Below are 13,526 nucleotides of genomic sequence, written 5' to 3'. Positions count from 1 at the left end.
CCGCGGGCGCCCCCTCCGCGCCATTGCGGAAGCCCTACCTGAGCTGTCTCCTTGGCGTCTCCTCCAACCTCCTTTGGGAGCCCAGCCTGTTTTCTTTCGGCTCTTCACCCCCGCTCTCCCGGGACCCTGCCAGGCTGGTGACGTAAAGGCCGGCGGGTTCCCGGTCCGGGCGCCCCCTCCGCGCCATTGCGGAAGCCCTACCTGAGCTGTCTCCTTGGCGTCTCCTCCAACCTCCTTTGGGAGCCCAGCCTGTTTTCTTTCGGCTCTTCACCCCCGCTCTCCCGGGACCCTGCCAGATGCTGGTGACGCAGAACCCTCCTCCGAGTCCCTCCGCAGGGCCCCATCCCCAGGGCTGGCCTGACTACTGCCTCGCCGCCTAAGTGGGGACCTGGTCTGCTCGCACCACAGGCACGCGCGACTGGCATGTCGGGGTGTGCTGGTGTGAAGTGTCCTGGCACTCCGCCTTCCCCAGTGCTGATGGGGCTGGGGTCCCCTGCAGGACGCCTTTTGTGCTGTGTGGGAGACTGAATTCCTGAAAGGGGGCCTGGAGCTTAGCGCAGTAACGTATCCTTGCTTAGCAAGGGCAAGGCCCGGGTTCAATCCTCAGTACCACGTAGGAGCCTTGGCCTTCCTGACCCCTCCCCCAGGCACAATGACAATAAGACTTTCCTGGTGTGGATCAATGAGGAGGACCACCTGCGGGTCATCTCCATGCAGAAGGGGGGCAACATGAAGGAGGTGTTCACCCGCTTCTGCACTGGCCTCACCCAGGTCAGCCCAGCGGTGGGGGGAGAGGATCCCAGAGCTCAGGTGGGATGGGGGTGCCCTGTGTACCTCCATAGCCAGCCTTCCCCTCACACCCCTTCTGCACCCACAGATTGAAACTCTGTTCAAGTCTAAGAACTATGAGTTCATGTGGAACCCACACCTGGGCTACATCCTCACCTGCCCATCCAACCTGGGCACTGGGCTGCGGGCAGGTGTGCACATCAAGCTTCCCCACCTGGGCAAGCATGAGAAATTCCCTGAGGTGCTCAAGAGGCTTCGGCTGCAGAAGCGAGGCACAGGTGAGAGGTGGGTGGTGTTGGTGGCCCCCTCCTCACCCAGCACATGTCCTCTGCACCGCTGACCTGGCCAGCCCTCCATCTGCAGGCGGTGTGGACACAGCTGCCGTGGGCGGGGTCTTCGATGTCTCTAATGCTGACCGCCTGGGCTTCTCGGAGGTGGAGCTGGTACAGATGGTAGTGGATGGGGTGAAGCTGCTTATTGAAATGGAGCAGCGGCTGGAGCAGGGCCAGGCCATCGATGACCTCATGCCCGCCCAGAAGTGAAGCCTGGCCCACACTACCACCAGCCTGCTGCTTCCTAACTTATTGCCCTGGGCAATGCCCGCCATGTGCCCCTGATTCTGCCGCCTGGCGGCTGAGCCCTTAGCCTCTCTGTAAAGACTTCCATCGCCCTGGGTAGAGTTTATTTTTTGATGGCTGAGCTGCTGCTGATGCTGAAATAAACTAGGGTTTTGGCCTGCACTGTGTCTGAGTGGTGCTTCTCCTTCCGCAGGGAAGCCAGCCAGTGGTGCCTCTCTGCCTGAGATGGCAGGGGTCCCCGCTATGCCCTATCCAACCCCTTGTCACTTCGGGGAGGGGGCAGGAGGAAACAAGTGAGGAGCAGCAGCCTGAGCATCTAAGGTCATCTGGCCTGGGGGTGGTGCCTCGCATTGCTCAGTCCATCCACAGGGTGAGGTGCCAGATGGCAGGAGCCCAGACACTTGATAGCTTCCATCCCAGGCATCTCCCCAGCTCCCTTGTGTTTTGCTCCCCAGCAGCTACTCATCTCCTAAATCATCTGTCCTTGCTTCCTTCCGTCCTGGCTCCACCTCAGGCTCCCCTGCTCCCTCGTAGGCACAGCTCTCCGGCCCCTCCCAGCCTGCTGCAGGCGCCTTGGGTCTTGACCTGCTGCAGCCCCTCAGGAATCCTGGGGCAAGAGGGGGCTTGGGCAGTTGAGGGTGAGCTCTTCCTGGCCAGGGTCCTATTCCCCATCTGTTTCCAGCAGCCTTTATGGGTTTGGGTGCTGACCTCCTACAGCTGTCTCTGTCAGCAGCCTGCAATGCCACCTGCTGGCCAGGGCCTCCACCACCACCCTGGGATCAGGGCCTGAGCCACCACCCGTGGCTACCACATCCTTGCCAGCTCAGGATGGGAGTTAATGGCTCACATGTCTTAGGCCCTGGGAACGTGTCAGCTCAGATCCCAGGCTCAGGGACAAAGGCTGGGGGACAGCTCTCAGGGACCTGTGTGTGCTTCTCCCTGGCTGCCCCATTCCCAACTTACCTTTTGCCTGGAAGGCCCCAGGTTGGCCTGGATGGAGGCCAGCTCCTTCTCAGCTTCTTGTCCTCCAGCAACTGTTGACTTTAGCGGGTGACTCAGGGGAGATAGGGTGTGTAGAATCAGCCTCTGGAACCACCCCATGTAAGCACAGGAAGTGAACCACTCTGGAAGTGAGGCTGAGGCAGAGGAAGGGACAGCAGGCACACTGGGGACATGGCTGGCCAAGCGCTCCCGGTCTGATGTCACTGCCACAAGGCTTCCTATGAGTAGCTCCATCAGAAGGAGGGAAGGGAGCTGGGTGTGGTGCTGTACTCTGGGAGGCTGAGGAAAGGTTACAAGTGAATTCATGCCCAGCCTGGGCAAATTAGTGAGACACTCTCTCAAGAAATAAAAAAAGGCTGGGGATGTAGCTCAGGGCAAAGGTTCCAGGTTCCATCCATAATACTGGGGGGAAAATGGAAGGGAGAGATGTGGCCTGCAATGAGGTGAGGGTTTCCTGGTCCACCTGCCTTCCTGTGTTCTCCTGAAACTGGTGCCCATGCTGCCCTCCCACTGGGGATCCCAGAGCCCAGGGACAGCAGAAGACCCCTCTGTCAGTCAGGCCCTCTCAGAGCCTGCCTTAGTTATGCTTCTTGTTGCTGAGACAAAATATCTGATCCAAACCTGGGGATTTAGCTCAGTGGATCTGGCACCTGCCTTATAAGTGGAAGGGCCTGAGTTCGATCCCTGGTACTAAAACAAAAACTAAGTTAAAGGAGGAAAGGTTTTATTTGGCTTACAGTTTGTAGAAGTTTCAGTACATAGTCTGCTGGCTCCAAGGCATGGTGGCATGGCAGAGGGGAATTCCACAGAGAAACAGTTCATGGTAAGCAGAAGGCAGTAAAGTAAGCAAGGGACCTTAGCAGCTTCTTTCTGCCCCTTATATATTCCATCCTGTGATACTGGGTGTAGGATGGTGCCAAACCAGTCAGTGGACTTATTTAGTAATCATACACCCGTAGTCCCAGCACCACACACTCTAGATCCAGCCACCTCTGAAAAAGCCCCCATGACCTCAGGAGGCTTTAAAGGGATGAGACACAAGCCATGACAGAGCTGGATTGTCATGGGGCAGCACTGACCCCATCAAGTGGGCCCACCGCTGGGGCCTAGTCCCCCTTTCAGTGCCCCAACATCCCCTCTTGTCTGCCCTCTTGATCTAAGCATGCCCGGAACTAAAAGGGCATAACAAGATGAAGCCTCAAATTCTGCACCCTGCACAGGCCTCCTCACTGTCCTGAAGACCCGGCAAGCAGGGCCTGGCTCAGAGAGGAGGGCACTTCTTTTCTAGGCAGTGAAATTCTGGTCCTGGCCTTGCTTTCTGGCTACCAGGGAACTGGGAGTGAGGCTGCGGATCTGCTGCCCTGAGGCCTACGGAACATGGTTCCAGGCTAGAGCAGCACTGTCTCCTTGGCTGCTGCTCAGAACTGCAGTGGCTGTCCTGGGCCCTGGTGTTTTTTCCTGCCCATGGTTCTCCCATGTCTGATTTTCACTTTTGCTCTTACTGTGCTAGGTTCCATGTGCTCTTGGAAGCTGTGTTAATGTTTGGGAGGAGGGAAGGCTCCTCATTCCCCCACTTGGGGACAGCAGTGGCACCTGCTTGTGCTGAGCAGACCTCCAACTTCCCAGACAAGTTTGCCTCCCCTCTGGATTCAGATTTAAGCGGGTACATTCAAACCAAGAACCCGACCCCACCAGGGACGGCACAGGCAGGACGGCTGTGTGTAGGGGGCTCCTGGTGGAGGGAGTGTTAGTGCCATGACTTCTGGCACGGAGTGATGCTACTGTGCAGGGCTTCAACAGAGGCACCGATATAGGTGGGGCCCGGCAGTGGTGTCCTGTGTGCCTAAGGACCTGCAGTGGCACCCTTGGCCTCCAACCACGATGGCCAGCAGTGCCTGTCACCCCTCACCTTGTGACCACCAGCCATATCTCTAGACATGTGACATTTAAGTGCCACCGCCCCACAGAAGTAATTAAGAGATTTGATTACTTAGAATAGGCAAGAACTGGTCAGGACTGTTTGCCAACAATAGAAGGCTGGCAAACCCCACTGCTCCTTGGGGCCCACAGTGTGGGGAACTACTGAGAGGGTGACAGGCGAGAAAGCTGACAAGAAAAACAGGTTATAAAACAGCTTGTACCCTGAGATCCCACACAGAATATGTATGGAAAAACCCCAGAACAGTCGTTGCTGTGGGTGGTAGGGTAACAGGTGATTTCCTTCTTTATACTTCATTTTCCAAATTTTCTATAGTTAACATGTATTACTTATATAAGCCAAAATAAATTTTATTTTTTGCAGTGCTGAAGATCGATCAAACTTAGGGCCTTGTGCAAGCTAAGCAAGTGTTCTACCATCGAGCTGCACCCAAGGCCCTCAAATTTTTCAGCAGTGTTTTTATTTTTTGGTACCGGGGATCGAACTTAGGTCCTCGTGCTCACGGGGCAGGCGGCGGAACCACTGAGCTAAACCCCCGGCCCCTCAACAGTGTTTTTAAAGTCCTATGTGTCCCTGCCCATGGGAGCCCTTCAAGTCTGCTGTGATTTCAATGACACCTCCTACGTGGGGAAACTAAGGTTGAAAGAGAATGGCCTTGGGTCAGCCGGCTCCAAGTCCTGGCTCATTTCACTGCTCTTAACTTTTGAGAGCAGTCTAGACTCCTCACAGGTGGGGCCCTTCCCCTAACAGCAGCTTAGGAAGGCTGCAATTGCCTGTTGGACTCCTTACTCTGCACTATTTGACTCAGCCTGTACTTAGCAGGTCTCCTAGTGTGCCCTGAAGAGCTGGTATTTTAAGTTAATTTCCTTTCCACAGGTAAAAAGCAAACAACCCTGCTGGAGCCTGACTCTAGGCTGCTAGGCAAGCAATCTCCTGCTGAGCTGCATTCGCAGCTCTGGAAACCACCTTTTTCCTGGCCTTTTTGTTTTTGGTACCAGGGATCTAACTTCCAGCTCCAGTCCTTGCACTTGTGAGGCAGGCGCTGCAACCACTAAACTAAATTTCTGGCTGGAAACAACCTTTTAATGGGCAGGAAGTCATCTTCAGACTGAAGGATGTTCAGGGAGCAGGTGAAGATCTTTTGGCTGGGAGAACTGTGGCTTTCTACCTGTGGGTTGGGGAGCAAAGCCCTGGCTTCTACGCCCCACTCTGCATTCAGTGGTGGGACCCTTTCCATCTCCCTCCATGCCTGGCAATGCTTTCCTGAAGACAAAGGTTTTACTTGGGTTGAGAGTTCTGAATTCCAAACCCTTCTAAAGGGTTAGGGACTCCAAATTTAAATACCAGCAACTCACTCTGACCCATCTTAGTGGCACTGATGGCTGCTGTTCTAGCTTCTGCTTCAGCCACAAAGCCCTGTGCGTGGCTACACCTTCGTTCTCAACTTCCCTTGCTGCTGGGTGACACAGGGCCAGGTGATGAAATGCTCCAGTCATCTCCTAGAGATGTGACAAGGCAAGGTGGGGGTGTGTGTCTGTACCACCTCACACACTCTTGTGGTGCCTGCACAGCTCCCAGCAGGGAGAGTGGGCCCAGCTTCTGCTGAGCCATCGGAGCCCCACTGCACAGGTGATCCCAGGGGCCTCACAGGGGCAAGGGGTTTAGAGGAGCAGAGACAAGCTCCAGCAGCCCCCATAGTCCCAGCAGATGGCTCCATGATCTGGTGGAAGGAAGCACACAGGTTGCCCCAGGTTTGGTTCTGGAGGCCCTGTGTCTAGCAGTGAGGCTTTCCCTTGCATGTCTGCTCTTTGATTCCAGCTGCCCAAGAGCCCTCCAGGGAACACTGCCCTACCTGCCCCAGGCTTCCTGTCAGAAGCCCTGGTCCTCATTTGCTGTCCTGAAGAGGGTAAGTCTGTGGTCCCATCTTCGTCCTGCTGTAGAACTGTTTCAGTGCTGACCACCTCTTCATCGGGGAATTAGGCCCCAGCATTTCATCACTAGCTCAGCTACGACTGGTGCAGATGGTCTGTGTTCTTGAGCCCAGCTTATCCCAGAGAATGCAACATATAGCAGCAAAATACCAGCCAGCCAGCTGGAGCCCTCCATGAAGATGATAGTGAAATCTAGTTGCCAACACTATGACTTCCTCAGAAAGTCAGGGGGGCTCTGCATCTAGCCTGTGGCCTGACAGAGACCACTTGAACTGATGCCCTGGTCACAGCAAGTGGGGGTCAGAGGCCTTGCCCCTCTCCCTTCTTGGAGGCCAGAAAGGAGCAACAAGGTGCTGTGCTGTCTGCTATTCCCCTGGCCTGAAGTCAAGAACTGACTTCTTTTGAAATGAATACTTTTGCAGCAAAATCCCAGTGTTTAGCTTAAACTCGATAATGACATACTAACAGGATATGTGCCCTACTCACTCTACACCATCAGGACCAGGGGTACATGGTGTTGCTTCTTGGGGAAACGGGATGCCCAGCCCGAGTGGCTGAGAAGGTCCTCCAAGGCTCACAGTCTGGTAGAGGAGTTGCAGCCAATGGGCTGGGCCTGGGGCAGCACAGCCCAGCATGTGAGGGGCCTCTAATAAGGGCTCCGGCTAGGGCTCTGGCTGCAGCTATAGGCACTGCTCCTCAGCTCGCACGCAAGCAGACAGAAACTCTGGAGAGGGCTACACACAGCTGCCCACAAGCAGCTGCCCCAGGGGGTGGCCTGCTCTGCGAGATGCGGGATAGATAAGCAGATGCCCATTCAGGGCCATGTTTTGGTCTGGAAGTGGCACAACTCTGCCCTCAGGTGCTAAGTCACTGCCTGATGAGTACTGGGGACTGAGGTCCGAACAGAAGCATGCTGTCTCAGACACTTTACTGGGACGACCGAGTTGCTCAATGACAGAGCTTTACAACTTTATTTATGTACCACCAGAGTCAACATAGTAGCTTCTCCTTTAGTCACCCAAAATATTCTTGCCAAAGAGTGAGCATAGAGATAGGCAACAAAGAAATGTCTTCATCTTGTTCTGAAAGCCCCTGCAAAGAACTAGGGTAGTTAACTTAAAGAAGAAATATTCAGGGAGGGAATACACTTTTGCTGGGAACTGAAGCCAGGGCCTCACCCATGCTAGGCACGTGCTCTACCATTGAGCTGCATCTCCAACTCTGAAGTTAATGTTCAAATATTTGAGAGGCTGCTGGGTATGGTAGCATTAGAAAGCTAAGGATGGATTACAAGTTTGAGCTCAGCCTGTACAATTTAGTGAGAACTTGTCTCAAAATAAAAATTAAGAGGGCTGGGATGTAGCTCAGTGGTAGAGCACACCTGGGATTAATCCCCAATAGAAAACAAAAGCAAAAACAGAAAACAAGAAACCAAAGTGAAAAACCAAACCCTTGAGGCTCAACTAGTGGGAGCTCCCAAGAGCAGGAGACATGGGGTGGCCCAGGAAGCCTGGGTGTGTGTCAGGAAAACGAAAGAGCAGCACTGAATGCCCTGGCACTCAAAGCCCCAACAGACTTTCCTGTGCTTGAGGGATCGGCTCTGAAAGGCTGGCCTAAAATAACTCCGAGGGTGGGCTTGGTGGGTAGGATGGACATAGCAGGAAGTTGCAAAAGGCACTGGGGGAAGAGCCACAGTGCATCTGCTGTCCCTCTTCTGAGCAGCACCTCTGTGAGCCTGATTTGTGAAGGCTCTTAGTGAGAGGATAGTTGCCCACAATCAAGAGCCACAGGGCAACCATCGCCAATCAGGGAATGGAAGCAAGGTAGATGTGCAGGGTCTGCTAACCATCAGTTCTGCCATGCAAACCCGGAAGTCAGCCAAAGTCAACCAGCATCACCACACCAAAGCCAGTGCCAATACCAAGTGTCTAGCATGGCCTGTTTCCTTGGTCACAGCCCATGGAATGTGCCCATACCCCAAGGTGATCCCCAGGGATTGTGCGAGGGAGGCATGCTGCTCTCAAGGGAGGCAAAGCCCGGGAGGAAGCACCAGCTCACTGCAGCCACCCTGGCCAGTGCCATTTTCTTTAGCCGAAACTTACCACATACACCTAAGGTGCTCAAATGCTTGAACCCCAGCTACACATCTGATAGCAAATGTTACCCTGAAGCAGAACCATCTACTCCACGGCCACAGCCTTTGCCACATGGACTTGCGTGGTTTGCACCTAACTTGAATAGATGAAATGGGAATTATCAGGGCAGGCACAGGGACAGTGGGAAAAGCCCAGCATGGGACCCTGTTCCTGCTCTATTCCCCTCCAAGACACTGGACCCTGTGTGCTCTGTCAAAAAGTAAGTGCTGAAGGGCAGGTGGGGACACACAGGACAGGCTGCTGCCTGTATGGACTCAGAAACAGTGCTGACCAACAGCCAATGAAGCTGCTCTTCATTCTTCTGAGACAGGGTCTTGATATGTAGTTGAGGCTGGCCTTGAACTCTCGGTGATCCCCTTGACTCGGCCTCCCAAGTGCAGGGTGTGCTGTACACACCACACTTAGCCAATGCACTTTCTGAGTCTACCACACCTCAAGTCCTCTGCTGTCTCTTCTGCTCCCTGGAGCCACGTGGCCAGATAAAGGTCTTGGGTTTGAACTTCTACCCTCATTCTTTACTCCCCCAAAATCAATCCACCACCCGCGTCTCCTCCCAAATGCATTTCCTCCTGTGGCCTCCCTTCCCCCAGAACACTAGACACTAGACCTGGGTGGGCCGCCTCTAGCCTTCTACACTCTGTGCCGTTCCAGCACCACTTGGCAGGAACCACCTGGCTTTTGGTCTTTCAAAGCTGCCAAACCAAAAAACTGCCTGCAAGTTGCTGTCAGGCTGTCCTCTTTCTTGGCCAGCAAGGTGATGTGAGCTCCACCCCCAGGGAGTCACACCTGGACCCCCGTGTAGCAGATCAGAGTATCTCCAACCTACACTTCAAGGCACTACCCAGAAGAGTAAGTTGCCCATCTTGACCTAAAGAACCCTGTGGAAAACGAGTGACAACACAAGATACCCCAAAATGCGAACAGCAAGATCAGCATTCCCAGGTAAGGCCTTGATGTCTTCCAGGATGGACCAGTGATAGCTTCACAAAAACAGCTTCTTCCCATTCCTCTGAACAGTACCCAGGGTCACCGTGTAGGCTGCTCGCCAGGCCAGAGCTACCTGGGAAGGGTCCACTGCAAGACACACACACATACTTTTCTGATGGATCCACATCATCTAGACTTTGAGACATGAACTGTGGGAACAATCCCCCTGGATTTGTCGTGTTCAGATTCCGCCATGGAGGCCCTAAGAGCCTGCGCAGCAATCGCCTGAGGAAGTCATCTTGGTTCCTCCCTTTTGCCGGGCCTCTCTAGATTAACACTGTTCTCAGGAGGGGAACAACACTGCTCCCTGGGGTAAATGAAACCACTTGTGCAGCCTGCCAGGTACCTTAGCTCACCTGAGAGATGCCAGGGAGCACAGGAGGAAAACATGCAGCAGTCTTCAAATTATTGCTAGAATATTTCCAAAATTCATTACAGAATAAAAAAATGTGGAATTTGAAAGAAGGGCCAGGGTCCCTTGTGATGGATGAGTTTTCAATCTGACCTTGGCAAAGGGAGTAACTACCAATATGCTGTCACTAAAATTAAGTCAACATCAATTACTAATATAGTGGTCATTTTTTCTCCTCCAGTACTAGGTACTGAACCCAGGACTGTGCAACTGAGCTACATCCCAGCCCTTTTTAAAATTTGAGACAGGGGCTGGGGATTTAGCTCAGCGGTTCGGTGGCCTGCCCTGCAAGCGCAAGGACCCAACACCTGGTACCAAAAAAAAAATAAAAATAAAAATAAAAATTGAGACAGGGTTTCAGTAAGTTGCCCAGGCTGGGCTAGAATTTATAATCCTTCTGCCACAGCCTCCCACAGGGCTGAAAGTGTGGGTGTGCACCATTGAACCTGGCTTTACAGCCTTTTGCGGATGTGAAGGTAGTGAGCACCTAGCCCAGGCTGGATGGCCCCCACCTCCTGCACTGTGCGCAGAGCTGTCCTGAACTTAGCTCTAAAGTTACCAGGTGGAGAGGCGAGGTTACTGTCCACAATGTAGACTATAAAGTAGTCAAGAATGACATGCTCCTCGGCCAGGTCACAGGTGAGCAGCCAGCTTATAACACTCTCAGCTGGCCTGCAGCAGGGGCTCCCCACCTCCCCCTGCAGCCTTCCCCATGCAGCATGTCCAGGATACTTTCTTCCCTCTCTCCTCACTGGGCTTTCATCTACCAGCCTGCTTTGGACTCCCAGTTTGTCTTCTGGCTTGTTTCCTTCCCCTTTTTGCCCGGGGTCTCTGAAAGCACCCAAATCTGCTCTTGGGGGTTCTCCCCACTCACCTTCATTTCAACTCATAGCACAACCTTCCCACTGCTCAGAACAGGAGCCAGTCACTTGCTCTTCTCTTTCTTATTCTCCCACAACAATCCAAAGGTGAAAACAATTGCCTCTTATTTCCAAAGGTCTCCAGGACCCATCAGGCACTAGTTGTGGACACCCCCTTGCCTGAGCCAGTGGCACCTCTTGCCCACGGTACTCACACAGCCTCTGAAGGTCTTCCCTACTTGCTCCTCTACAACAAATGTGAAACAGCTACTGCAGCCGCCTTTTGACAACCCATGCATGGGGTACTCTTGAAAACACCTCCCCTGGATTAAGTGATCATCCAGAGTGGCCTGTGAGCCCCAGCGAGTGTCCAATCTGTCCTCGCAACTCTGCTCCAGTTACAGGGGCACTGGCCTTCAGCCTCTGCCATGCTCTTTGCCAGCAATCTGTGGCCACCTCCTCCCCATCCTGTCCCCACCCATAGAGCTATTTGACATAAGCCTGCCTGAACCCTGCACCCCCTCGAAGCCCTAACTTGCTGCAGTCATGGATTTCTCCTCACATCATGAACCAGGTGATGCAAGGAGACAGGGCTGTGGTCAACATGTGCCACACAACAAGAGCACCTTGCCCACGGAAGACGACAGATCCATCATGGAAGGTCTGTTTAGACTTTTACACTCTAGGCAACAAACCAGAACCAGAAACAGGGCTCCAATACACGTGATGGGCCATTTCCCCATGATATTACACTTGTCACACTGAATGACAAGTTCATTACCCACTACGTAACCATGTAGGTGTTGGAAAACAGCTGCAGGTCTGACTTGTGTGTGAATCATAAGGACAGGTACATTATGCACTGCAAGAGCAACCAGGAACTGGCAAGACCTGGCGACTCTCCAGGTGCACATGGCCTGAGGCCCAGGAAGGACATGCCAGTGACCCAAAACACAGGGGTATACTCTGAGGATGGTGGTCCTGAGCTTTCCCACACATCCCTTCACTTCTTTTCAGCCTGACGGTGCAAGCGGTATACTCTGAGGGGCTGCCTGAGTCTCAGTCTTCAGTATAGCATCAGGAGACAATGCAATTTTACTGAGAAAAAGTGAATTTTTAATTATCTTGTGAATCTACTTAGAAAAACACAGACAAGCAATGTTCACAACTATAAATTTAAACCTTTTGTACTAAAAAAACACACAACAACAAACACAAAACCACAGGCATGAACTGTAAACCTGTATTAATTATCAGCTAGTTTATGGTTAATTTTTAGCGGTAATTCAGTATTTTCCTCCTTGGCAATTGTAATGTTTAGCACCAAATGATCTCACACAGAGGTACTAGTGACAATGCTGGCTGTGAGTGTAAGGAGATGTTTCACACACACTGCTACCCACACCCCTGCACTCACACCACACTCAGGGGGCATGGCCGATGTGGCACACGCTGATTCCCAGGGCAATGGAAACAAGACAGAGGCACAAGGTCACACGACTTTAATGTAGTGCATTGTAGAAAAGGCCAGCTTTCGCTCCCAGGTGTGCTCTAGTCCTCAGACTTTACTGTCATGATTTAGAAGATGCAGATGTTATTGCCTACGTATTATTCTATACATTTCCATCAGTGTCAGGAAAACACCTTAAGATACTACTTAATTTACACCATAATTACTGGGTTACAGCTTTAGCTCATTGGCAATTTTGGAAGCGATATTTTTGAAAGCTATGGATGTCCCTGATATCCGCTTAAACCGGACGCCATTCAGAGACAGTCTTGGCAGCTTACAGACTTCCATCTCCCACTGTACCAGGTTCTCAGCGGCATGGCCGTCACCATGGACGCAGAAGAGCAGGAAGCGCTCCCTCTGCTCGTAGTCGCAGTTATTGGCATCTAGCACTTTGCGGATCTCCCGCATCATGTCACTGGGATCCATGGAACTAGTGGTTTTCATGCTCCAGGTGAAGCGCAGGGAGCGAGGTTTTGCTTCTTTGTTTTCATCCTTTTGCTCGGTGGACACATTGCGACTGAAATGCACAGTGGCAGTTTTACTTTTAATTGTGCAGGAAAATGAACCTTCCCACTTCAACTAGTTCTGTGGCAGTATCTTAAACATCAAACTGATGTCCATGTTTTCCCATGCAAACTCAGTCACAAAGAGTGCACAAGCCATGCACACAAATTACCTGCCTGGAAAATTTCCACAGACCCCTGAGCTGACCAAAATCAAAGTGTTTTGGTAAACAGAACTACTTGGCATTGAGCACAACAGACACAGAGCCCACTCTCTGGGTTTACTCAGGTTGGGCACTGGCACCAGCCTTCTGCTCTACCCTGCTCCCCCGCTGCCCCTAACAATGACCATCATAGAGATTGGTGTATCCGGGGACTCGATATTCAGAGCTTAAAACTGCTTTTCCCTGATAACAGTCCCAGGAGCGTAGCATACAGCTGGGCTGAGCATTTTCCATGTCACCTCTATAAACCTCACTGTTTTCCTCCTAGTTTGTTAAACTTCCAGTTTCATGGTTAAAAAGAAAGATCCTGGTAGCATGTGCCTATAGCCCCAGCTATTCAAAAGGCCGTGGAAGGAGGACTACTCCAGCCCAGGAATTCAAGGCCACCCTAAAAGGTCATAAAGTGATATACCACCTAAAAACAAAACAAAAAAGCTCAACTAAGGTGACATAATCTTACTACTAAAACAAACATGAAACTGGTCTACAGAGAACTGAAATGACTAGTCTGCATATCCATTAGTTTAGGGTGTAAGCTAAAATGCTGAGTGAGATACTTGATTGGTTACAAAAATGAACATGGGCTGGGATTTAGCTCAGTGGTTCTGCCACCTGCCTCGCAAGCACAAGGA

General features: G+C 52.3%; 2 protein-coding genes across 14 annotated transcripts in view; one reads left to right on the top strand and one right to left on the bottom strand.

Annotated features, from left to right (window-relative positions):
* The first annotated feature begins 191 nt into the window (after positions 1–191).
* Ckb (creatine kinase B) lies at positions 192–1,529 on the top strand. The gene is made up of 3 exons (XM_019205009.2): positions 192–771; positions 878–1,067; positions 1,153–1,529. Exons 1-3 carry the CDS (start codon positions 712–714, stop codon positions 1,329–1,331), a joined length of 429 nt encoding a protein of 142 aa, XP_019060554.1. The 5' UTR covers positions 192–711; the 3' UTR covers positions 1,332–1,529.
* Positions 1,530–11,825: 10,296 nt separating this feature from the next.
* Positions 11,826–13,526, bottom strand: part of Mark3 (microtubule affinity regulating kinase 3) — an 89,682-nt gene continuing 87,981 nt past the window's right edge. For 6 of the 13 annotated variants that reach the window (XM_033766839.1, XM_033766828.1, XM_033766829.1 and 3 more), the window contains one exon: positions 11,826–12,684. In XM_033766839.1, coding sequence (XP_033622730.1) covers positions 12,336–12,684 — 349 coding nt within the window. In that variant the 3' untranslated portion in view covers positions 11,826–12,335. The remainder of the gene's footprint in view (positions 12,685–13,526) is intronic. The other 7 variants (XM_033766831.1, XM_033766833.1, XM_033766834.1 and 4 more) reach the window with 5 other exon arrangements.

This window comes from Fukomys damarensis, unplaced genomic scaffold (assembly GCF_012274545.1).
Source record: "Fukomys damarensis isolate Sample0158 unplaced genomic scaffold, DMR_v1.0_HiC HiC_scaffold_21, whole genome shotgun sequence".
NCBI lineage: Eukaryota > Metazoa > Chordata > Mammalia > Rodentia > Bathyergidae > Fukomys > Fukomys damarensis.
This window is presented reverse-complemented; position numbering and strand designations above follow the sequence as displayed.

Coding starts and splice junctions, on each gene's coding strand:
- Ckb (XM_019205009.2), top strand. CDS start 712: ATGCAGAAGGGGGGCAACATGAAGGAGGTGTTCACCCGCTTCTGCACT. Junction 772..877: donor TCTGCACTGGCCTCACCCAG/GTCAGCCCAGCG, acceptor CTGCACCCACAG/ATTGAAACTCTGTTCAAGTC. Junction 1,068..1,152: donor GCTGCAGAAGCGAGGCACAG/GTGAGAGGTGGG, acceptor CTCCATCTGCAG/GCGGTGTGGACACAGCTGCC.